The 26882-nt window shown below is 41.8% G+C and overlaps 1 protein-coding gene across 1 annotated transcript; it reads left to right on the top strand.

The window, feature by feature from the left end:
- qdpra (quinoid dihydropteridine reductase a) lies at positions 1–26882 on the top strand. Its single transcript, XM_015951110.3, has 7 exons — positions 1–171; positions 253–345; positions 801–897; positions 1330–1470; positions 9344–9452; positions 18660–18743; positions 26002–26882. Exons 1-7 carry the CDS (start codon positions 88–90, stop codon positions 26102–26104), a joined length of 711 nt encoding a protein of 236 aa, XP_015806596.1. The 5' UTR covers positions 1–87; the 3' UTR covers positions 26105–26882.

Here is a 26882-nt window from a genome sequence, read left to right as displayed (position 1 = left end):
CTCCTCCCTTCTCTTCTCTATATATATCTCAGCTGCAGCTGTACCACCGATCCTCAGCTGAGTGAGTGTTACACGCAGGGTATCAGCATGGCTTCTAATCGGGTTATCGTGTACGGTGGGAAAGGCGCTCTGGGCTCCAAGTGTGTTCAGTATTTCAAATCCAAAGGATGGGTGAGTGAGTGCGGCTAGCGTTAGCCTCACGCTAACAGGCTGAATGTTATGCTAACTGGTTGTTGTGTGTTTGTGGGGCAGTGGGTCGCCAGCATCGATATGGCTGCTAATGAGGAGGCAAACGAAAACGTGATAGTGAAGTTGTGCGACTCTTTCACCGAGCAGGCTGGGCAGGTGAGTTTCAGGTGTTAGAACGGCACCGTGTTGTGCTGTTACAGTCAGTAAGCTAGTCTAATATTCAATATAAATCTAATATCTAATGTGTACTGGCAATTTAATTAATTTTAAATCGAGTTTTTACATTTATATTTACGTTTACAAGGTTGGTGTAATGTTGCGTTCATATACGAGATGTTTTATATAACAAAAACTAATTATAACAAATTTGTCACCAGATTATCATCCCCCCTGCCAAAAAAACAAACAAAACAAAAACAACCCCAAAAAAACCACCACTGTATTTATCACAGGCTGTTGTGATAGATGTTTCCGAATATCTTCTCTTGTAATTGTTTTTCTGAAAGGATTGTCTCCAGCAGTTGCTGACATTTAAGTAATTCAGCTGCTGTTGGAGGAGCCCTGCAGCTTCACAGAAAAAGCCTCAGTGGTGATTGTCTCTTTTTCTGCAGGTGACGGCAGATGTGGCCCAGTTGCTGGGGGAACAGAAGGTTGATGCTATCTTGTGTGTGGCAGGCGGCTGGGCGGGAGGAAACTGTAGTTCCAAAGGTCAGAGTTTAACACTTTTGTTTGTTTAAACTAATAATCAGCCAAAACTTCTTTAGTTTGTCTCGGTTAAGATAAATGTGTTTAGTTGGTGAAATATTTCTGTGTTCTCTGAAAATTATAACCATGAATTTATTTGAAGTCAGGCCTGCTGAAAGTTTTATTACGATCTAAGAAACCATTCATATTTCATTTATATCTGGCAGGACTGTAAATTCTGCCTTTTCCAGTAAAATAACATGGGTCATTTTAATTGACTGCCTCCACTTTCTAATGATTTTCTGTCAAAAGACTGCAAATTCAAAATTTCCCATATAAACAGATGTGACTGTTTATGATGTGTGAGAGGTTGGACTGTGCCATAAATCTGTATTTTTACTAGGATGTTAATGTTGTTTTTTTCTATATCTATAAAATAATTCTCATCTTTTTCAGATTTCTACAAAAACACAGATTTGATGTGGAAACAAAGCGTGTGGACGTCCACCATCTCCAGCCACCTTGCTGCTCAGCACCTAAAATCTGGAGGACTGTTGACTTTATCTGGAGCGAAAGCCGCCCAGTCCGGCACCGGAGGTGAGGCATGATTTCACTGATGATCTGATTTGTGTGTGTCTGTGTCACGTCACGTCAGAGATATGGGGGGGCTAGACCAGGCAACAGAATTACACATCAGTTAGAGGAGACATTTATTTATTTCCCCCAGGATCAATAAAGTATTTCTGATGATTCCTAGAAACAAAACAAAGGAGACATGAAGAGTTGATGAGGTCTGTTGGCCTACAGATTAGGCCTGGACGATATGGACAAAAAGCATATAGATAAAAATAATGCATGTTTATTGGTATTGATAATTATTGAAAATTATTCATTTTAAATGTTGAAAATATTTTTTAAGGGCAGCGCTGGCCATTTTGTGCTATTCCTCAATGAACTACTTTCAATAAAGAACATAAGAAACCTGACTTAAATTCAGTATTTTATTTAAAGGGACTTTTCGGACTTTTGAATTTTTATACTCGCGATTGCCCCCTCAGGCCAAAAGCGTAACTGCAGCTTCAATAGTAGGCTCGTGCACGAGGCGCCATGCTGTACGTGCACACTCCTTAACGAAAATAACAGCTGACACAGTCCCGTGTGTGTGTGTGGCAAGGAGGACAGGAGAACACAGCAAATTAATAAAAATAATGTGCCTCTGTCTCTGCAGCTGCACTTTCTTGTCGGCCGGCCGAATGTTATGTTTGTGTGTGTGTGTGTGTGGCCCAGAGGACAGGAGAACACGTAGCTAATTAATTAATTAATTTGGTTCTGTACCTTTCTCTTCAGCACAGCCAACAAAGGTTTATGATGGGTCAGTCCTCCTGCATGCTTAGATCATGCCATTCCCTTGCTTGAAAAATTGTTCCAAAATGAAAGTTGAACCCACATCTTTTTTATCTGTGAATTCAATGCCTTTCGGCGAGTCTCAGATAAAAATTTGGGCGTCTTATTTCTGTAAAAAATACCATTAATATACCAAAAAATATACCATTAATGTAAAAGAGACATTTCAAATAAACTATGTACTCACATGGAATGAACCCAGGTCTTCTACATGAGAATCAGACATCTTACTAGGTGAGCTAAAGTGCCAGTGACGTTCATTGTATCTGTAACATTTATATCCTTGATGACAGCTGAAACAACGTCAATCCAAAGAATGGTTCGGAGCGAAAATGGCAATTTTTTTGCTAATTTGCAGGAAATATCTAGAAGAAAGTTCTCCAGAAAGGAGCTAAGGGTCCTCAGAAATGTAGCTAAGTTTGTCACTAGGCGTTAGGAACAGCAACAAAGTCGCTGAGTTGGCACTGCCTCTCTCTCTGCTGCTAACGACGGTGGGGCGACGGTGGCACAGGAGTTAAGTGCTTGCCCCGTAATCGCAAGGTTGCAGGTTCGAGCCCCGCTCAGTCTGTCGCTGTCGTTGTGTCCTTGGGCAAGACACTTAACCCCCCTTGCCTGCTGGTGGTGGTCGGAGGGACTGGTGGCGCCTGTTCTCGGCAGCCTCGCCTCTGTCAGTGCGCCCCAGGGCAGCTGTGGCTACATCGTAGCTCATCCCCACCAGTGTGTGAATGTGTGTGTGAATGGGAGAATCACTGATTGTGTTGTAAAAGCGCCTTGGGGGGTTCTAGGACTCTAGAAGGCGCTATATCAAATACAGGCCATTTTACCTTTTTTTTTAAAGCTATGGATAGCAAATGCTACGGGCTATGCCTGAGCGTGAACGAGCATGAAGCAGCCTGCTCGACCCGAGCAGCTCTCTTTTTTTCTGTGATTTTACAGAAAAACAGGCAATCACAGTAAAAATGCCAGGGCTCATTCTACAAGACCAGGGCATTGCAGGAGAATGTATGAAGAAGAAATTTATTATTTCTATACATGTTTTGGCTGTCAAACTTCCTTATAGTCCATTTAAACATGTTTATTTTACTAGCACTCAACCATTTCAGGAAAATATTGAATTGCCTTCGTTTTTTTTCAGTGGCCTCAATCCTCTTTTGTAGTACGATGCTCTTATAAAGTGAGAGTCAAGGCATGGGTGGAGATTTATTTCATCCACACTTCCGTTTAGGAAAACACTTCTAAAAGAAGCGTCACCTGGCAGAGAGAGAGAGAGCGGCACAGAGGCAGTGATAGACGGTACCCCCGTCAACACACCGTGTGCGCTGTCTGAGTTTCGCTGTCTAAAAACAAGCTCTTAACGAGCACGTACACACTCTCACGTGCACGCAAGCACACACTCACAGTGGACTTACCTCAGGAGAAGAGCATGCACAGATTCTGCAGCATTCTGGAGGATTTCCTGTTAACTGCGATCATAGATGAAAAAGGGGAGGAGGGCATTTTTTTCAAGGAGGCAAGTGGCTCGGACTGCCAGCGTGGGTCAATCGGCATGTAAGTGGCTGAGCCAGGTGGAGGTGTGGCTGCCTCACCTGGAGACCAGTGCAGTGCAGCCACGTAGTAATTAGCTGACAACGTCACGTTTTTCAGCTCAGCCATCAGCCACAACTGGTTCTACATAAATGTGGAGCAGAGTTTTAACCTGAAGATGGAGATGTAATTACGGTTTGGGACTCAAATATTACATTTAAATTAAGTTGCACTAAACTGCCAAACTAATGAGTACACATGTCTACAGCACCATTAGACACTCATCTATACAGGTTACCAGCAAAAAAAAAACTTAATTTAGGTGTTACTTGCACTTTAACAAAAAAAAAAAGGTCAAATCAAAAGGAAAACTGGTTTGCAAGACTAAGATTTTCTGAAATATTTTTATTTGTGTGACTGTTTCTTCAATTTAACTTTAAAGTGAGCATGATAATTCTGTTTTAAAGTGAGCATGGTAATTCTGTGTTGGTGTCACTAAAGCTTTAGTCTGGGGTCATGCGGTTAGAGCAGACATGTGACAGGCTGAGGTCTAAAACACACAAATCTGTGGATCAGCAGTCCACACAGAGCTGAGTCGTTTATTGGCTGCTGGCTCAGGATGAAAATGACTCAGCAGTTTTAGGTCACATGGACACAAGCTGTGAAACAGATTGAGGCATCTTTTAGTCAGAATCTATTTATTTAAATTTGTCATTTTAATATGGAAAACTAAAGAAAAATACAAGGTATTGCCACTTACACTTAGTTAATCTGTGTGTGTGTGTGTGTGTGTGTGTGTGTGTGTGTGTGTGTGTGTGTGTATGTGTGTGTGTGTGTGTGTGTGGGGGGGGGGGGGCAGATTAAAAGGCTAATTTGATTAACTTTCACTGTTTTTAGCTAATTAAATGTGAATGAATGAGTAGGCTGATAAATCCTGAAACACCATACACCTAATAAATGACACAGGTTTAAAGAAAATAACTTTCACAGCTGTCCATCAAAAAACAATTTTACAAGTTCCGAAAAAAATTTAGAGGGAAGCAAGCCTGGGTAAATTTTGAAAATTATATGAATTATCTGTTTTTGGCTGGATTTAATATTTAAAATGGAGGTCAGCCCCACAGAAAATGTAAGGGCAGAGAAGACCGCTCTGAGTTTTTCCATTTATCATGATTATTCTCTAAAATATGCAGCTCTTTCATCTTGAATTTAGCTTTGAACAGAGAGGGAGACACGGGTTCGGAGACTTGCCCACTGGGTGGCAAAGAAATCTCCACAGGAAAAAGGATATTGGAATGGAAAGAATAATATCAGAGGAAAAACAATTTCAAAAGTAAACAAACCTTGTGTTTTTAATATCGGCATCTTGGTCATTGAAATCACTATTTTTTTTCTTTTTTTTAATGAGGAACCCTTTGTAAACTATCCTTTCATAAATATTGCTCACTTGTTTGAAACCAGTTGTTTTTGTGGTTATTTCTCCAAATGATCATCTTCAGTTATAAACGACTTTTCTGCTTTTAACCATCCTGAGTAAATTACGTGCTTCAACTTCAATCTCTGTTTATTGAGATTAAGAGTCTGGGCCTTTTGCTTTGAACAGATAAAGATTTAACAGAGACATTTTATCTTGTGTTTTTCTATCCATTTACAGGTTCTAAAGTTGTCTTAGAATAAATCGCAAAGGCTTGGAGCATATTTGTTGCATGAAAATGTCCGTCCATCCATCCATTTTCTGAACCCGCTTGTCCACGTAGGGTGGGGGTGGGGGGTGGGGGGCTGGTGCCTAACTCCAGCGGTCAATGGGCAGTCAGGCAGGGTACACCCTGGACTGAGAGCAGCTGGCCGAACACAGAGTGTGAAGACAGTCTGTTACCCATTGAGGATTTTCCTTCAGCACGATTACAGATATTTACAAGTATTACTCGTTTCATGCTCGTTTTCGTCAAAAATGCTTTATCCGTACTCATCCCTAGCTGTAACCACCCTGCCCTGCCTCCTCCTCCTTACTGCCTGCTGGCTGTGATCACAAGCAACAACAGAGTAGTTCCCGCTGCTTCTTCGGGAAACTGCGCAAAAAAATAAATAACAAAATCAATAAAACTTGGGATCTTGTAGGCGTGGCGCTGGGGTTTCAGCCGTGGCGGGCCGCCACGGCTACGTCTATGTAAGGGAAACACTGATACTTATTTTTCAAAATGATCAGTCATTCTGACTTTAACATGTATGCTAAACGTTAAAATAGCATTCTACTCCTATTTACAGAACGCTACCATAGATCATTCATCCCCTCTGCAGTAAGAGTGAATACCTCCTCAGTTTAACTGGTACTGGCATTATCCTGGTACACAATAACATCAATTAGGGATGTATGTGGTTACCCGGTTAAAAGGGTTAATTGCCGTTAATGTTGTAACCAGGTAAACTAGTTTTTCCCGTCTTCTATTCCTTCTGCTGGACTGGGTACAATATATTTTGTGCAACCCGAGGGCGTAAGAGCGCCACTATCAAATGTTTACTGTGTGACCGCAGAAGAAGAAATGAGCTCATCACATGACCAGACAAATGTGCTCAAACACGAAGCGGTTAACAGCAATGCAGCGTTGGAGCAGTTTATTCTTAGTTAATTAACTGTTGGAACACACTAACCCTCACATCAAAGCGCTGAGCCTGACAGAACATGGCGCAGCAAACTGAACCGAGACCAGCAAAAGGTCAGTGTGCCGTAGAGCTGGACGACATGGCCTAAAATTAATATCACAATATATTGAGGATTTCTCCTCGGTAACAATAAATGGACGATAACTACTGGTATGCGCAGAAACAAAAGTTGTCCACTAGATGGGGCTGTCACATGCATCGCGTTGAGTCACATTTTTACGTGACTCAATGTGGTACAGCTTCTTGATGGGACATGAACGTTGCCAACCTACACAGATCTTTTCATTTTTGTATTATCAAATTTATTGACATGGGAAATGATAAGAGTCAGAAATTTCGATAATGATACATTTTCCATTTATTGCCCAGCCCTAGTGTGAACTTCAGGGTTCATTTCAAGATCCTGGTTCTGGTCTATAGGGTCTTACATGGACAAGCACCATCTTACATTGGTGATCTTCTTAGTCCCTACACCCCCAGCAGGTCCCTGAGGTCCAGTGACCAAAGCCTACTGGTTGTGCAGCACCAGGCTAAAGACCAAAGGTGACAGATTATTTGCTGCTGTGGCCCCCAGACTCTGGAACTCTCTCCCCCTGAGCCTGAGATCAGTGGACTCAGTGGTCTCCTTTAAAAGGCAGCTGAAGACTCACTTGTTCAAGCTGGCTTTTGTATGACCATCTTCACCACTCTCTCTTTATTCTGCTCTCCCCACCTATTCCACCTTCCTCAGGATCCACTGATTTCCCTCTTTCCTATTCACTCTCTTTCTTAACATTTTTTAAAAATCACAATTGCCTATTTTCGCTCATTTTAAATATATTAAACATTTTCTAAATGTTTTTTTATATTTTTAAATTTTTTGTTTTTGTGAAGCGCCTCGTGATTTTTATCTTGAGAGGCGCTATAGAAATGATATTTTCTTTTTCTTCTAGTGTGCCGGGAAGCTCCTTGTGTATAAATCCTAATTTGTCTAGTAAAATAAAGAAATGTCAAGTGTAATTATTTTGTTCTATGTAAGAAATGTTTTTTTTAATCTATATTTTTTTACCGTGGCCTCCAGAATGTGCTTATTAGCATGCAATCACAAGCAGTGCTTTATATTTGTTGCCAGACGGTCCGCTGCGCAGCAAGTTCTGAGTCTGATGGGCATTCCAGCTGTCATTCCACTCTCTCTTTACTTTTTGTTCATAAATGTAATGAGTGTGGGACTTTGTTTGTGTTTCAGAATTATATTAAAAAGAGTAGAAGGAAAAAGCGTTAATTATAGAGCGGGGGCAAATGTTTGTGTGCGTTGGGGGGTGGGAGGTGTTTGGTTTCCGGTTAACTGGCTATTAACTGTTAAGAGGCGTCGTTAGCCGGATAAAGACATTTTGGTAAACGTGCATCCCTAACATCAATGTAATATTCAGTATGTTGTTTTTAGTGGTTGAAGGTTACAATAATAGCTTATGGCTAGTCCTGGGGGTAAGTGATTTTCTATGTTCATTCGTTCTGTGTGCAACCATAATCTATTTATTTTTTAAACAGCATAGTAAAAAATATTTTTTACCTAACATGTTTCGGCTAAGGACTCTAGCCACCATCAGAGTTCGCCGGTGTTGGTGGCTCACATTTCAGTAAAATAAGAAGCCAACTCCTGCTTGTCTTGTTGCTTACCTCTCCTCTGGCTAACCTCTAGTGCCTGAAACGGGAGCATCAGAGCTTTTTCCCTTAGTGATTGTCGCACAAGGCATTCATTTAAAATATGAGCACTCCAAATGCATTAAAAACACAAGTAAACTTTCTCTTTAAGTTTTTTATTTTATGTGAAATTCTTTATTTTTATTTCTCATTTTCAGGATTCTCGTTAGGACTTTGATGTTTACATAAAATCAGAACCCTGCGTAAAGTCGTGCTTTAATGATCTTAGTTTTAAGGTCTGAAGTTTGCCTTTTCACCGTTAACATTATGCACACAAGCTGTTGATCAAAAAGAGGGTTTCAGTGAGTCTAGGCCATGTTGCAAAGACTGATGGATGCAGACGGCTCTAGCAGGTACTGAAGGTCATGTGTCTGATCCTGTAGACTAATCTGTTGGTGATGGAGCAGATTGGTGCATGAAAACAGACACATGTTCTGTACCGTTGACTTTTTTTTTTAATTGGTTCAGATTTTTTTCTTTGGTTAGGAGGGAAGGAAAAGCTGTTCCTGCCCCCGCCTCTTGTTCCTATTGGTCCATGTGTGGTAATCCTGTCATGAGATGGTTAAAAGGGGCAGCAGACGCCTGGCATTCCTGTCTTTAATGTTGGGAGTCGAGGCACTTGGCTTTTTCAGATGTTGAAAATCAAAAGCTATTCAGTTTAAATTACAGTTTTAGTTTGTTTAAAAAAATAAATGTGTTCGGCTTGGAAAGGCATAATTCTACCTAAAATCTTTATTTTACATCACTACAATTGTAGCTTTAGGGTTCCTTACATTGTGAGGGTTTCACACTACATCTGCAGTGTTTAATGTAGGAAAAATCTTAAATACCAGATTTATTAACTAATTAACTGCCAGCCAAGTTCTGAACAGAAAGCCCCTGACTGCCAGCGTTTTAGAGCATTTTACGGATTTTTCAAGAGTCACAGAAAATTGTGTTCTATGATCATGTAAACACAAACTACCAGAAGAAAGAGTAGACTCACTTCTTGCATCAGGAAGAATTGGCGTGTTACTAGCTTTTTCCATTCTCCCACAAGACTGTCATTAAAAATAAAATAAATCAGACCCTGCAGACCATTCCACAGCTATGTTTAGCAAAAATGTAACATGAAGCAACAATCCAGTTGTAACAATGTAGTCATTGCAGACTGAATATCTTTCAAGTGACAAGAAAATAAAGTTTCATCTATTACCTCTAGGCATGATGGGATATGGCATGGCCAAAGCTGCCGTCCACCAGCTGTGTCAGAGTCTGGCAGCCAAAAACAGTGGGATGCCACCAGATGCTGCAGCTGTTGCTATCTTACCGTAAGTACTGAAATTACTGTACAGAGAACAGATGTACAGTGCTGTGGACATTTTTAAATTAAAAAGGTTTTCTTTGGAAATCTAGTAAAAAAAATCCATAAAAACCTGCAAGTTAAATAGTTTTTCATCTGTATAAAAGCTATTCACACTTTTTATCTTATTTATGAAAATTAACTAGTTTGAGAGTATTTTAAATAAGGGTAGTAAAGTTTTTTTTTTATTCAAACTGTACTTTAAATTTGAAGAAAGTTAATGTAACATCTCTGTATTTACCTATTATGATGATGGACCAGTAGGTTCGGCCATAGGAGCACAGTTGTGTGTTTTAATCAGACTCAAAAACTAGAAGATGATTTTTTTTTCTAAACAACCCAAATTTTAGTAACTGAATTGAGTTGTTAACACAGTTTAACAATAATGGAAAAAATAAATAAATAAAAAAACACTCAATACACCAAAAACAGTTACCTACAATATTCAAATCACTTGGTGCACCCTGTTGATCTATATCCTGTTTCTTAAAGTCAGGTTACTTAATTTCAATTCCCATTTGAATTCAGCATGTTTAAGTACCAGTCACATGAGGGGTTTTTCCCTACACATCTGTGTTTTGAGCAGTTCAACGTATATTTGTCAACAAAATAAAAGGTCAGTCAATAGTCATAAGAGTATCCAGCCACGTGTGAAGGTATGATGGATACTTCCTACCGCACTGCTGGGTGCAGCACACATTCCACAATGGAACGAATGGGAATGTCTCTACGTCCGGGTGGGAAGGCTCGTTATCAAATCATCGGAGGAATCCGCTCCTGGAACACTCCGTCATGCACAAAGAAAACCTGACCTGTCAATAGACAGGATCAAAGAAACAATGCCAATATCATCCATATTGTTTACAATCATAAAATGTGTAGATATCCCTTTTGACATCAAAAGATAATTTTAAACTCCGACTTAACCACTTTTGCTTTAAATAATTTATGCATTTGCATAAATTGTTATCCAAACTCTGTAGAAATCAAAAACAAACCCTCTTTATTTCCGAAAGATAATACCAAACATTTCAATGTATCCACTGTTAATACAAATATTCAAAATAAGCCCTTTTTTAACAATAAAGTGCAAACATATTGAAACAACTGGACATAAGATTCGCTCAATGATGCCAGTGCTTAACAGGCTGGACTGCACGGTGAGGCAGCTCTCAAATCACCCACGGGGAGTTCTAAACCTAACATGTTTTCCACTTTGCAATTACAAAATAATGAACTTTCACGGTGAACGTGATAACCAAACAGTATATGAACAAGTTTTACCTTGCCGTTGAAAGCAACCAGGATGAACTTCAGATGAAAAGTTAGCTAGAGCAGGTTAGCTAGCTTTAAGTAAAATAAAATAAAATGGCCACTTCTCAGTCTAACCTTTTCACTCTTCTTTTTCAACACAAAAAACGATTTTGTTTTTTCAGGCTTGTTTTTCCCATTCTTGTTGTTTTAACGGTCTGGAACATCACGGCACTCCTCCCAGCCGCGCGACACCCGACTCGGAGACTTTACTCAGCAGTGCCGTTAATGGGCGGGACGAGACGCCGGGGCTGCGTTCCAGTTGGTTATTTCACAGAGTTTATGTGCTGTGATTGGTTGGGAGGCAGTCAGTCTCTTCTGCCTCTAAAATCTCTTAAAGAGGCACACCCATTTTATGTGGGTTACACCCTCCCCTCTTGATGATATGCCCGTCCCTGGGCATTCTCAGTTTAGCACTACATCACACAGTGTTGTGGTTATTAGCCAACAAATAATTTGTAAGCTTTACTTACTTTTTGGATTCATCAATAAAATTCGTAAATATGGAAATATTTACCGATTTATTACGTAATTAGGATATCCGTGGATATACCTCGGGGCACCACCCCTTTAATAGGGGAAAAATGAATCCAAACCTCTATCAATCTGTCTAATGTTCATAAAATTCTTTTAATGAGCAGTGGTCATATTCTATCCAACACAGACAAATTCACTTGAGACAATACTTAATTGGCAATAACATTTATTAACTAATATAACCACTTCAGCTCCTTCAAAGTGCTAGCCAATCAATATCAACCAACTGATTTTATCAAACAAACAACAAGCAATGAAACCATGGAATGATAATGTGAAATTCTTAGGTGCGTTCTTGCTGTGTCTTTCTAAATCCATGCTTTCGTTCTTTTTTAAACACAGAAACAGTTTTGTTTACCTGTTTGTAGCTACAGGCTGTCAGCCTGAAGAAGCCGGCAGCTGTCGGCGAAACTGTAGCTACAAACAGGTAAACAAAACTGTTTCTGTGTTTAAAAAAGAACGAAAGCATGGATAATGTGAAATAACAATCTAATCAGACCGGTGGGATGAGGCGGTTATGTGATCCAGCAATGGTGAGGCTGCTTGATGATGTAATCAGGCAGAGATAGGCTGATTACCAAAATGGAGGGAGTTTTGAAACAAAATGGCGGATCCTTTGTTTGGCTGACCAAAGGATCGAACTGGGTGTGTGTGAGCACACGTTCACAGTAAACTTAATCAAAACACTTCAAATCGCTCCACAAAGATCAAGAAAAAAAAAAAACAACAGATCAGTCATAAAGGCAAAGTACATATCTAAACAGTCTGTCAGCCTGGCCACAGCATAAACAAACTTGGATATTAAACAATAAAAGGAACGAAGCTTACTTTGAGATGATTCATTGGCGTTTTTAGTACGGAAGAGAGAAACCGTTTGTTAATTTAAAGCAGTCACGTGGTCGACCGCTTGTTTCGGACTATTAGAGAAGCGGGAGAGAAAGAGAGGAAAAAGGAAAAAAAATCTTGAATGAACGAACACAAGGCATCCCTCCGTGTTCGGGCTGAGCAGATCAGATGGCGCCGGTCCGTGGATCTCAGCAGCTAGGCCTCAGCACACGCTGTCCGGAGTGGTACGAGCAGAGGCGGGGGGGGGGGGGGGGGGTCTCCTTTCACCAGATGAACTGGACAGGAAGAGGAAGATTTCCGCTCTGCGCCTTAACTTTATAGACTCGTCCAGCAGGCAGCTCTCTGTAGGGGCCGGTCAGACTTGGCATCGCGTGATGACATCATCAAGCTGCTGCCGGCTGCAGGGAATCATGGGACATGGAGTCCCTGCTGGCGCTGATCTCAATATGCCTTATTTGTCTACGCTTCAGGGCGTAGATGGCACAGTCTTTTGGAGAAAATACTGCGTAGTAATTTTCTCATGAGGGCAGGACCCCAACAACAGCTTCAACAACTCCAGCACAGTTGCCAATCTTGTCCTCAGATCCATTCAAAGTAATTGCCAAAGCTTCACTAAGGCCACGGAAAAGGGAATTCACCACCATCATCAAAGGATTTCCAAGCTGTGAATACTGCAATCTTTTGGGTTCTGCATGCACTCTTTGAGAGCGACAAATAGGTGGTTCATCATCGGGACATACTTCCTGATGAATGTGCAAGGGTTCAGGCTGAGAAGTAACCACTCTTCTCACACCGCTCAGTCCATCACATGCTGCATCAGAGTTCATCTCATTAGTTGGAGCAGTTTCCTCGGACTCCTGCCGAGCTGAACTCTGTGGGAGCTCGGTAACTGAGTCCAACACGAGCAAACTGCCTGTTTCAGGTGAGTTGGCTAAATCGGGTAAGTTTTCATGTTCGATGTGGTCATCATTACATACACCCTGAGTTAAGCCCTCAGGTTCGTCTCCTACAAGGGATTCAGTTGCAGGGGGGCTAGGTTGCAGGGGAACTAATGACACTACTGGTTCAGCTGAAGTAATAGCTACACTGTGTTTGGTTGGGAGGCAGTCAGTCTCTTCTGCCTCTAAAATCTCTTAAAGAGGCACACCCATTTTATGTGGGTTACATAAAATTTTCTAGTTGGAGCACATTGTGTACTCATTTTGATCTCTAAATCCAAGAGTGATGCACACAGCTGAGGATCAATGCTGCTGTGCAGGAAAATTAATCATATGCATATTTTTCTGTTGTGTGTGTGTGTGTGTGTGTGTAATCTTGGTGAAGAAATAAAAGATGATTAGGGATGCCAAATGCCTCCCACAGGTCTTTAATTGTGTGCGTAATTGGTTTAAACACACAGCATGAACCACTTTTTGCACAGTCATCATGAGACGAGTGTATTCAGGGGTGGATCTGGTTCCTGCGCTCTCTTTGGCTAGATGTTACTTCAGCATGAGGCCGCACACACTCAGTCTCTTCAATCCTGTCACATCTGGTTAACATTAGCCATGACTTGCATTTCTTGTTGCGGCTGCAGCCCAACATTTTATGATATTTAGCAGTTTTATTTTTAAGATTGTTATGATTTTATGACTTTATGGGTAGTTTGTTATTTTTATTCTTTGTGAAACACTTTGTGATTCTCTTTTTGTGATAAGTGCTATATAAATAAAATGTACTTACTAACATCCTCAGTTAAATTTCTTTTAAAGGCGTGCTTGATTGAAAAACTATTTTAAATTATTTCTGATTATAATCGGTCACTGAGTTTTTAATGTAGGCTGAACATGAAACAGTCTTACACTTATCTCCTGCGTTAACGTCTGACAGGAAATAGATGGTGAAATGCTAGGATTTGAAAATCCTCACACCATGATGTCACACTGAATTTGCATTAATGATCACATCCATCTTAACTCTTAAGTCTTTTTTTTATTTTATTTGCAGTGAGGAGAGAGCGGGTAGTGTGGTGTTCATAGTGACTTTACCTTTTTTTATTATTCATAAGCAGTGTTGGGAGTAACAACGTTTAAGTATAACGGCATTACTAACTGCGTTCTTTTTTAGGTAATGGAATAATGTAATTAATTACTTTTCCCACTGTTGCAACACCATTACCGTTACTGGGGACGGAAGGTTGTGCGTTACTATGTACTTTCTGACTGCCACAATTCAGCTGCAGCCAGGGAGAGAGAGGTGTCGGTAACGCACTTACAAACACGATGATGATTGGCCGGGTGGGCGGCGACCCTCAGTGTTCTCACCGTCTCAGTCACTGCCTGCTGTAGACACAACAGAGCGCAGTGATGGGAATAACGCAGTTTAAAATAACCGAGTTACTAATTAAATACGGTCTTTTATCAAAACGTCATTTCTGTTACTCATAAGAAAATGCATGCGTTAAGCAGCGTGGTGTGTTGAAGCTGTCATCAGCTGATCATGAGCTAAAGAGGCAGATGTTTTCATCCAAGCGTTACGGCTTGCAAAGAACGAGGAAGACGTGATGAATACTCTACGGCTCCAGATGTGGATCAGCCTTCTTAGTGACAGCGGGACTTCCCGAAGGTCCGCTCACCTGTTCTTGCTCAGACGTCACAATCTTCTGCCTTCCTAGATCATCCAGCTGTAACCTGTTTCTGATCATGTCTTTAGTCCCGCTGTAACACTGATGCATCAGTCTCAGACGTCATGGAGCTCAGGTGTTATCAGAACTACCTGTGTGTGTTTACCACCCAGCTTCAGCTCTTCTGTGTTTGGGTCTGACCCAAGTTAGTAAATGTAAGTCCTCCATCAGATTTGTGCCTCTTCTAGTGTCATTTTTTTAGCATATTTATTTTATTTATTTATTTATTTAACCTTTACTAGATTACCAGCAACAGAAATGCTACTAAAAACACACAATTATGTGAAGCTGGGAAAATTAAAATACTGTGCAAAATTGCATTTATTTCTGTAATTCAACTAGACTGAGAGACCATTTAAAGGCTCATGAACCTTTACAGGTATTTCTATTTGCAACTTAAAATTTTAGCTGTATGGGGTCTTGCTAAATATCACACAGTGACCTTTTAATAGTCTAGATTAGTGTAATGTTCATGTTAGTAGTTCATTCTTTTAAGTGCTAATTTATTTAAATTATTCAGGTTTATTAAAAACATTTGGACATACATTTTATTATGTTCCAGTCATTAGTCAATTATATTTTACTATTGTAGTAATTTATAGTAGATTAAGTAAGTTTAATTAAGAGGGGAACCCATTTTTCTTGTATTCTTTAATGAAAAAATTAAGTAGTTATTTTTCTCGGTAATTGGTTACTTTTATAATCTTGTAACTCGGTAAGTAACTGAGTTACTTTTTTGACAAAGTAATCAGTAACTAAAACTAATTACTTTTTAAAAGTAACGTTCCCAACACTGTTTATAAGGCATTGATTTACACTAGAGAACACTGCAAATGTATTGAATAAACAATTAAACCACACATTTTTAATAGTGTGAATTTCCTGCTCAATCTTAAAGGTGTGGAACACTGAAAAACATTTTTAATGATTAATTCTGATTATAATCAGTCAGAGTTTTTCATGCAGGCTGGACATGAAAACTGTCTCCTACACCTATCTTCTGCATTAGCTTCTGATAGAAAACAGACGATGAAATGCTAGGATTAGAAAATCCTCATATGTTACGTGCCGTGCCCCTTTTCGGCCACAAGATGGCCTCAGTGGTTTATGGCTTGCTTGTCTTCCGGTGCCCAGCTGTTTCCACTCAGTGATGAGCACTTGGCAGCTGTTAAAAGCTGCTCCCAGCCTCCAGTTCAGTGAGAAGGTCCAAGGGTAGTGTAGACTAGTAACAGTTTATGCTATTCTCTTCTCCTCAGTTGCTCTGTAGATAATATTTGGTTCGCTCACTAGACTTTGGTATTTGTCTCGTTTTTTGGATTTGGATTTAGGATTAGACTCATTGGTAATTTGACTTCGGACCGGCTTTAGACTTTTGACCTCGGATCTCCCCTTTTGTATTTATATACTTATATTCTCAGTTGTTAAACTCCCACCCCCTTCTGGGGTGGCGTTTTTCGTATCTCCTTTTTGAATGTAGCTTCATTTGTTTTTGTATATAGTATTGTTAAGATCCTTTGTAAATATTCCCTCATTTTTTGTAATAAACTCTTGTTTTATAAGCGACACTGGACTCTGTTATTGTTTAACCCACACACCAATTTTATTACCCCCCTCCTCATCTCTCCTAGAGAGCCGGGGACATAATACATAGATCTACGTCATACTGTCACTCAACATTCATGGACTCACCCATCTCGACTCAAGATGGGGAAGGCTGTGGGTTTAGAGTCCAGGAAACAGCTTGGAACATCTCGACTGGTAGAAGTTAACCGTTAACATTAGCAACACCACCACTCAGCAGAAACTCCTCCAGGCTTGTATTTGTGGAGATAAATTTGCACTGGTGTATTTTTTCCCTTTAACAACTTACAAGGCATTAATTCCTACTAGAGACTGCTGCAAATGTATTGATTAAACAAATCAACCACTCCTTTAAGCATTTTTGAAAAGGTTTTCAATATTCTGATGCTTTAGAGATGATTTCTACTAGAACAAACTGTCTTCTCACCATATGTTCTTTTTTTATTTTTGTTTTCATTAAAATACTTTATTTTCATTTACCGTATTTTCACGACCATAAGGCGCACCTAAAAGTTTTGAATTTTCTCCAAAATGTACACCGCGCCCTATGGTGCGGTGCGCCTATTGTGTTGTTGTGAGACGCGAACGTAGTAGAAGACAAGGGGCGTGGCGTGAACGTGCGGATGTGAGCGAAGACAGACCTGTGGATTTGCCACATCATCATCATCCTCGCTATTTGCCTCAGACTCCGGCTGTGAGTCTCCGTCCACTTCCTCTGCTTCCAGTTCAAATAACAGCCGTACTATCTGAACTGCCTGGTGGACATTTATCCTTGTCATCATCCTTTATTAAAGCCTAATAAAAGCCTACTAAACTGCAGAGACAATATATCTGTCCGGATCGCTCCAAAATATGAAGTTTACCATCAACATCTGTCTAATTGTTTGTTGTTACTCCGTTCGCACCACTCCTTTCCTCGTGCAGACTTCCTCTCTCTCTCAGCTACATAATGATACTTTTTATCAATTGAATATGTGAGACTTCCACCAACAGCACAAGGATCTCATGTTTTTGTGGGGGGGTTTATGTTCACAAGCACATTCCCTCTCACGGATTACTAAACTGTTGTTTTGACAAGTTGTCAGATTGTCTAAAAATGGGTTGTTTTTTTAGTTTAGTATAATTCCGCTTTTACGTTGCCTATTAACAAAATTTAAAAACTGGGGTGTAGTTTATGATCTCCTTTTTAAAGCTGAATTGAAACCGAAACTCAGGGAGGCGGAGTCTTGCTGATACAACATCCCAAATCAGGCCTGTTCGAAAGACGCGGATACGCATCCATGGACCCCAGAGGGTTAATGAAACACAATTCAAATCACACTATTTTCTTAGGCCTATTAATAACACACATATGATTTTGTTCATGTGGAAAGTTTATGTAGTTAAATCCACCAACTACCGGTAAACACATTCTGAACTTCAACACAGCGCATCAGCGCTTGAGGTGGCACTGCAAGCAGCTGCGACCCAAAAAGTAAAAGAACCGCTCTCGGCGCATGCGCAGTCATGCATCAACACGCTCGCCCACTATTTCCCTAATAACACACGCTGTTCGTTTTTATTTCTACACACTTTTTACTCACATTGAAATGAACATTGTCGTGTTCATGTCAAATTAAACTGATCACAAAACACAGATTTACTTTCTTTATTTCGTTTTCCTCATCCATCCCTGTGTCCTCCTGCAGCACTCCCGGTGTACGCCCGGCTTTAGTAGGAGGGAGACCTGCGATTATCGCTTTGTCGCGCATGTCTCATTGAAAATGAATGGAGGAGAGGCGAAGTTGCCTCCCGTGTGTCGAGCACATTAAAAGAGCACGAGCCGTCGACGCACGCAATGAGGAAGTGCACGTGCGCTCTAAACCAGGTCTGAACCAGGACTAGACCAGTAAAGTGAAGCATGCTTTTGGCTGTTTATAATTTTCGCAATGTCTGGTTTGCACTGATACGTTCCGAGTCCCAGCCCGCACAGATGTTTTACCGGTACGTTTTACCGTGCCCGCGCCCTGTAACCCGGTGCGCTTTTTGTATGTGTTAAATACCAAAAAGACACCCGTAACTGAAGCTGCGCCCTATAACACGGTGCGCCCTATGGTCGTGAAAATACGGTAATTTATAAAGATAAAACATCTTATTTGTGGTTGTTTGTGTGGAGAGGCTGCAGTGTTTCTTCTGTTTTCCCCTCTGCTGCTCTGACGCAGCCACTCACCCCGACCGTTATCTTGCTTCATTTGGCAGCGTTACCTTGGATACGCCAATGAACAGGAAGTTCATGCCTAACGCAGACTTCAGCTCATGGACACCGCTGGACTACATTGCACAGTGAGTAATGAAGCAAAAACCATACTTCCTTTCACGTTCCCTTTAAGGCTCTGAAATTGTTATATAATGCAGTTTTTTGTCTGTTGCACTGGTTTATTCAGATCATTGATTACTTTAGTATCAAATGTGACAAACTTTGCATGTTGTTGGGCAATTCTTATTAACTCATTAACTGCCAGCTGTTATCTGGTCAGAAAGCTCCTGACTGCCAGCGCTTTTGTTCATTTTTACCATTTTTTTGAAGAGTCCTAGAATATTATCTATGACCATGGAAACCCCAAACTACCAAAAGAAAGACTTGCTTTTTACTTCAGGAATAAGCAGCGTGTTTCTAGCTTCTTCTGTTCTTTCACAATCTGTTGTCGAAGTGTGAGCAGCAGAAGTTTTTCCGGTTTGCGCCTTGCTTTAGACATAGCAGCATCCTAAAACAATCTCCTAATTCATGGATATTCTGCTTGTGAAAATCAACTTTAGAGGCGTGATGTTTACTGTCAAGATGCGCAAGCTTGTTCCCAAGCCTGCCCTGTTAAGAATAGCGTTTGATGTCTTTAGTCGTCAATGGCAGCGAGCGGTTGTATTTAAAATTACCACATATGGTGAGTCGTAAATGGACGTGAATGAGTTAAATTGTTTTTCAAATACAACTCTTCAAACTACAATGGCAAATTTAGAAAACAAATTGGCTTAAGACCTTTTTTCATGCCTATTATCAATGTTCTAACATAGTATAGCTATAAATATATTGTAGAGATAAAAGAACAAAGTGTCTCTCTCGTATTTGTTTATAAACCTCTGCCAATAACACATTTTGAACTAAAAGCAACTTTAGGACCATCTGGTTGTTCTCGCCGAACCACCTCACTTTCACCCTTCCCTGGGTCCTCAATTAATAACACACTCACTTATTTAGCAACAAAACACCACTGGTGTGAGAGGTTCTCTACTCAATAATATAAGGATAGCCAGCCGGCTACTACCACTTCGACTTTAGGACAAACCACCAAAGTCTCAAAAAGAAAAACACCATTTGAAGTCATGGGTAACTAAAGACGTTTGGACCTAGAAAACACTGAGTGGTGTTTAGCAAAATCTTGTTTCCTTCAGCATCACAGGTTTTCGGTTCCAGCAGAAACACCATAGGGAAGACACCCAAGGGGAAGGATGAGCGTTCTGTGACTGTGTTTGCATTTAAAACCTAAATCTTGTTCTGTACATTCGCTATAGCAGCTTTAATTGTTATCCAGTTAACATCCACTGATGATGTTTATAATCTTTATTTCATTGTGAATTAACGGGGATATTAATGCAGTTAAATGAGAATGGTTTATTCTTTTTGTTGACTGAAAATTTAATTAAAAGCATAAAATCTACATTACCAGAGCAGTGGACATTAAGAGACCAACTTAAACTACAAATAAGTATTTTACTTGAATTTTGTAGATCTGAGAGCCTGATAGCAAGTGTCTTTCATCCTCTGATGTTGTTGTGGTTCCTCCTGCCTTTGATCACAACGGCCCCCTGCTGACTCTACAGCATGGCCTTCTATGGCTGATTTATACTCTCTCTCATCGATGCAGCCATGGGCAGGGAAATTCAATTTCTTTCAGATAGTTCCGCGTCCATCCTGCAGGCTCTTTGATTTATTTAGACTCATGCCATCACCACCATCCTCATAATCATTAGCTCCACTTTGATGCTTTTCATCACAGAAATATGTATCGTTTTCAGTAGTTATCTGAAACACCAGAATAAATATTATTCAGCTCAAAACTAAGTCCACACAAGCACAGAATACAACATCTCATTTGCATTATTTATGGAATTATTTATGACATTATTTAGATGAGGCTTTATGGGTCTCTTGTGATGCTTGGTCACAGATTTATCATCTTTAGTAAAATCAGGATGGCCTTTGAAATATTAGGTCACCATAACACAATAGACATTTTTAATGCAGGTTTGAGTGTAGCTCATCTGTTAATCCCTCTAAAAGAACAATAAGTGTTGCACTTTGATTATCTCTGATGATGGTCTGGAGGCTGAAATGGAAGTCAACTTTATGAATGAAGAGATTTATCTTTTTTTTTTTTTTTTTTTTTAACTTTCCACTCACACTTTTTTCCCAAATACTTGACAGCTTTTACTAATTTAAGATCTTTTATCTCATATGAGGTTGTTTTCTTTTTAACCTGAATCAGACAGCATGTGTCATATTTATTAGACTGACTGATATGGGGTTTTCTATAGCCAATACCAGTGATCTGTAGAGGTGCTGGTCAACCGATGGTTCATATGTACAGCCAATATTTTTCAAGTGGTGCTCGCTGCAGAACCACAAAGGCGGAGCTGCACCAGAAGGTGGAGCTGCACCAGAGTCAGCCCCACCCATTCCAGAATCAGCCCCGCCCATTCTATCAGAGTCAGTCCAATTCCTTCCAGTTGTCAGACTTTATAGCATTCTGGAACCAAAGAGGGTGTTATAGCTAAAAAATGCAGGATTGGGGACGGAGTTGAGAAGTGAATTGAACAGTTTTTGTAAAGGTTCCATATAATTAAAAATCTAACTTTTGGAACTTTTAATCATGTTATATTGTCATTTCCTCATACGAAACACGCCAAAGCCATTTTTGGCCTCATTCATGCAGTTTCTTCCCATCTCAGCTTCAATTTGGTCTCCTCCCCCGAAGCGGGTCTGGTCTTGGTTCTCAAATCTGGATATTCTGTGAATTTTCTGACAAATTATTTCTGAAATGACTTCTACTGAGACACCGCCAGAAAAATCATACATCCCGTCTACAAAGACACACTGGATGGCACAATAACATGCAACGCCACACAAGTATTATAAGATGTGGTGGTGTAGTGGTTATGGTGTCAGGTTGACATGCAGTTTTGCGCAGGTTTGCCTCCCAGTAGTGTAAATATTCTATAACCCCTTTTCCTCATTTCTAGCTACACTTGCCAGTACTATGTTTACAACAATTTATTGGTATGCCGTTTAACATATAATGACTAATGTGTTTTTTTATTTATTCATTCGTTTATTTAGCCAGTGTGAGTCCATTTGTGAGCAGAGTTTCAACTAAAATGCTGTTTAGGAACGACCAAATTCAAAGAACTTGTAGAGACATAAATATTTTGCTGAAAATGAACATTACAACTAAAATATGAACAAATTAAATGTTTCAGCTGGCAAAATAGATTGTTGCCGACCCCACCGAGAACCGAACCAGCATCAGCTGAGGGGAAAGCAAAACTTAAGTCAAACAATCTCGCCACTGGACTACCAGAACTCACATAATAATGTCAAATGTTGTTGTACAGGACTTTTGTTGGAGCGGCTGTGGGCAGATATTCGCTAAAAGAAACCTTTTCCTTTCGGGATATATTCAGACTTTGTCATGTAGCAAGTTATATTTATCTTGTTTAATTGGAGCACAGAACATAGCATTAACGACTGTAAACTAGTAACAGCCGTAATTCATGAGAGTCAGGTTAGTTTGCGATAAAGTTGAAAAACAAAAACGGAAGTCAGTGGGCTAGGCTGAGTTTGCGTGAATGGGCGGGGCTGACTCTGGTGCAACTCCACCTTATGGTGCAGCTCCGCCTTTGTAGTTCTGCAGCGAGCACCCTCTCATATTTTTGAGTGCATGTTAAATGTCACTAATAGCAACTGATGCATAACATCTCTGAACCTAAGTCAGTTGTTGAACTCTGAATTAACCAAGTCCTTAATCTGATGTTTGTGAACTGCTCAATGTTGAAATAAAACATTTAATCAAAGTTGATCAAACAAATTACGAAACAAACCAAGTATTAATTATACAAAATGGGAAAATAAAAAAATGACTGTTGATAAACTTTTAGAGCATTTATCAACTCCTCCTTGAACCGTCACCTTATCGTGGTGGAGGAGTTTGAGTGCCCTAATGATCCCAGGAGCTATGTTGTCTGGGGCACTTAGTGCCCCTGGTAGGGTCTCCCATGACAAATTGGTCTTAGGTGAAGGGTGAGACAAAGAACGGTTCGAAGGATCTTTCATGGCGGTTAAAACGAAGAGTCGGAGTACCCGGCCCGGAGGGTTACCGGGGTCCCACCCTGGAGCCAGGCCTGGGGTTGGGGCCCGTGAGCGAGCGCCTGGTGGCCGGGCCCAGCCCGAACCGGATACATGGGCTCGTCCAACTGTGGACCCACCACCCGCAGGAGGAACATGAAGGGTCCGGTGCAATGCGAATCGGGTGGGACATTGAGTCCGAGTGGGCCTTGTTCCACTCTGCGATTGTCGAGGCGGCTGTTGCTAGCTGTGGTCGTAAGGTGGCCGGTGCCAGTCGTGGTGGCAACTCCCGTACCCGCTGGTGGACACCAGAGGTTCGGGGAGCCGTCAGGCTGAAGAAGGAGGCCTACAGGGCGTGGCTGGTCTGTGGGTCTCCGGAGGCAGCAGACAGGTACCGGATAGCCAAGCGGGGTGCAGCAGTGGCAGTTGCCGAGGCAAAATCTCGGGCGTGGGAGGAGTTTGGTGAGGCCATGGAGAAAGACTATCGATCGGCTCCAAAGAGGTTCTGGCAAACTGTCCGGCGCCTCAGGAGAGGAAGGCAGCAACTCGCTCACACTGTTTACAGTGGGGATGGGGAGCTGCTGACGTCAACTGAGGCTATAGTCGGACGGTGGAAGGAATACTTTGAGGAGCTCCTCAATCCCACCAATGCGCATTCCGAGGAGGAACCAGAGCTGGGAGGCCTGGGGATGGACTGTCCGATCTCGGGGGCAGAAGTTGCTGAGGTAGTCAAACCACTACACAGCGGCGGAGCCCCGGGAGCGGATGAGGTTCGTCCTGGGTATCTCAAGGCTATGGATGTTGTAGGGCTGTCATGGTTGACACGTCTCTACAACATTGCGTGGTCATCGGGGGCAATTCCTAGGGAGTGGCAGACCGGGGTGGTGGTCCCCATCTTTAAGAAGGGTGACCTGAGGGTGTGTTCCAACTATAGGGGGATCACACTCCTCAGCCTCCCTGGAAAGGTCTACTCCAAGGTACTGGAGAGGAGGGTCCGATCGATAGTTGAATCTCAGATAGAGGAGGAGCAATGTGGTTTTCGTCCTGGCCGTGGAACTGTGGACCAGCTCTATACCCTTGCAAGGGTGATGGAGGGGGCATGGGAGTTTGCCCAACCAATCCACATGTGCTTTGTGGATTTGGAGAAGGCTTATGACCGTGTCCCCAGGGGCACCCTGTGGGGGACGCTCCAGGAGTATGGGGTGGGTGGCTTTCTGTTAAGGGCCATTCAGTCCCTTTACCAGAGGAGCGTGAGTTTGGTCCGCATAGCCGGTAGTAAGTGGGACCTGTTCCCAGTGAGGGTTGGACTCCGCCAGGGCTGCCCTTTGTCACCGGTTCTGTTCATCACTTTTATGGACAGAATTTCTAGACGCAGCCGTGGTGTGGAGTGTGTCGAGTTTGGTGGCAGGAGAATCTCGTCTCTGCTTTTTGCGGATGATGTGGTCCTCCTAGCTTCATCCAGCTCTGACCTTCAGCTCTTGCTGGGTAGGTTCGCGGCCGAATGTGAAGCGGCTGGGATGAGGATCAGCACCTCCAAATCTGAGACCATGGTTCTCGACCGGAAAAGGGTGGCTTGCCACCTCCGGGTCGGGGGAGAGGTCCTACCTCAAGTGGAGGAGTTTAAGTATCTTGGGGTCTTGTTCACGAGTGAGGGGAGGAGGGATCGGGAGATCGACAGGCGGATTGGTTCGGCGTCTGCAGTGATGCGGACGCTGAGCCGATCTGTCGTGGGGAAGAGGGAGCTGAGCCAGAAAGCCAGGCTCTCGATTTACCGGTCGATCTACGTCCCAATCCTCACCTATGGTCATGAGCTTTGGGTAATGACCGAAAGAACGAGATCGCGGATACAAGCGGCCGAAATGAGTTTCCTCCGTAGGGTGGCCGGGCTCAGCCTTAGAGATAGGGTGAGGAGCTCGGACATTCGGGAGGGACTCGGAGTAGAACCGCTGCTCCTCCGGATCGAAAGGAGCCAGTTGAGGTTGTTTGGGCATCTGGCCAGGATGCCTCCTGGACGCCTCCCCGGGGAGGTGATTCGGGCATGTCCTGCCGGCAGAAGGCCCCCGGGTCGACCCAGGACACGTTGGAGAGGTTACATCTCCAATCTGGTCCGGGAACGCCTTGGGGTCCTGCCGGAGGAGCTGGTGGACAAGGCCGGGGAGAGGACGGCCTGGAGCTCCCTAGTTGGGATGCTGCCCCCGCGACCCGGACCCGGATAAGCGGAGGAAGACGAAGACGAAGCATTTATCAAGCAGATTTCTTTTCTGGAACATAAATATACATTTAAATAGAATTCAGCAGAAGTCCTATGCTGCCCACAGGTGGGCCTGTTTTTAAATGAGCTCTTCTAAAGAGGTATATTGGCTGATGCTGAGATATATATATATATATATATATATATATATATATATATATATATATATATATATATATATATATATATATAAAAAGTAAATATTGGCCAGATATATCAGCCGACCAGTATATCAGTCTATCCCTGGACTGAAATAACACAGAAAAAAGAGAAACTCAAGTTTAAAGTCATAGTTTCTGATGTGATCTCCAATCCATTCATAATGAAAGATGTTTGCACGTAAATCCATTTAAACAGCCTGAGAATTATGGCTAAAATATGTAAATATGTCACAATCAGTCATGTTATTGGCAGCAGTAGCTCATGAGGTACAGCGGGTTGTCTAGTAATCAGAAGGTTGTAGGTTCAATCCCGGTGTCAGAGAATGCTGCTGTTGTGTCTTTGGGGCAAGACACTTAACCCGCTTTGCCTGCTGGCGGTGATCGAAGGGACTGATGGCACCAGTGCTTGGCAGTCTTGCTTCCACCATTGTGCCCCAGGGCAGCTGTGGCTACATTGTAGCTCATTTTCACCAGCGTGTGAATGGGTGGATGACAGATTGTGTTGTAAAGTGCCTTGGGGGGTTGTAGAACCCTACAAAGGTGCAATACAAATACAAGCCTTTTACCATTCTTATATCTAAACATACTGCTAATATAGCATCAAATACAGTTGGCTTTGTATACCAAAGTGTCTAGAATTGTCTTTATGGAAATGTTACTATTTTTCTTCTTGGATTTTTTTTTTTTTTTTTTTTTTTTTTACCAAAAAGCTTAACCCTAATTTGGCGTTTTATTGCTTTGTCTGTGTGAGTAAACCTCCTGAACAGTGCTTCTCTTTTTGTTTGGGTGCAGGATGTTCTTCGGCTGGGCCACAGGGGAGAACCGGCCAGCTTCAGGAAGCCTGATGCAGCTCCTAACCTCTGGAGGAGATACACAGGCTGTGGCCAGTCTGTAAAGAACGGAGCAAAGCTGTGGCAATGTGGAGGGGGAGTCAGAGATGGAGGTAGTAGAGGAGGGAGGAATAGAAACAGAAGGCGTAATGGGGAAGACAGAAGGTGACAGAATAAGGAACGTGTACAGGAGATGGCCAGATGGGTGTATTGTGGGGGAAGAGGGGAGTGGGTTTTGTTACAAACACTGCCTCACACCGCCATCTAGCTGTTGTTTACCACAGCTTTTACCCTGTAACAGGCAATCTGACTGAGAGGTCTTCTGTAATGGAAATAAACTGCTCACCAAAGGACCATTAAGACACAAAGTTTCATTCAATGTTCAGTCTTGTGTAATTGTGCTGAATTAGAAGCATGCCAACATGTTGGTCAATCATTTTAGAGAGGCTGGTGTGAAAACAGGAGATAAAGATGACCTATGTTGGTGAACCCAAAACATTTGTGATGTCAGTTATGGTGGTATTAATACACTTTTCTGAAAAACTGATAAAATTTAAAAAGATGTCCTCATATGTGTGAAGCCATTCATTCTTTCATTCAACGTGTGCCCAGTATCAATTGTAAGAAATTATGATGTGATCCTTCATTGTCTCCGAAGAGCCTCAGCCTCTGCAGAACCTCAAGGAACAAAGAAAATATGGAGTGGCCTTAAACTTTAGTTTGTAGCCTCCAAGTGTCCTTTGTGCCCATCATGTTAAAGATGGTGCTCTGATCCTGCTGTGAGTTCTCCTAAATGTTGTCTTGTTACAGTTGGAATTCACAATAAACTGGGTCAAAAATCAA

This window comes from Nothobranchius furzeri, chromosome 1 (assembly GCF_043380555.1).
Source record: "Nothobranchius furzeri strain GRZ-AD chromosome 1, NfurGRZ-RIMD1, whole genome shotgun sequence".
In the NCBI taxonomy this organism is placed as follows: domain Eukaryota; kingdom Metazoa; phylum Chordata; class Actinopteri; order Cyprinodontiformes; family Nothobranchiidae; genus Nothobranchius; species Nothobranchius furzeri.
The sequence above is the reverse complement of the archived record's forward strand: the minus strand, read 5'-3'. Positions and strand labels throughout refer to the sequence as shown.

Excerpts from the sequence above, each read along its gene's own strand:
- qdpra (XM_015951110.3), top strand. The coding sequence starts at position 88 with ATGGCTTCTAATCGGGTTATCGTGTACGGTGGGAAAGGCGCTCTGGGC. Across the intron at positions 1,471-9,343 it reads CGCCCAGTCCGGCACCGGAG|GCATGATGGGATATGGCATG; the intron begins GTGAGGCATGAT and ends TATTACCTCTAG. Across the intron at positions 9,453-18,659 it reads GCAGCTGTTGCTATCTTACC|CGTTACCTTGGATACGCCAA; the intron begins GTAAGTACTGAA and ends TTCATTTGGCAG.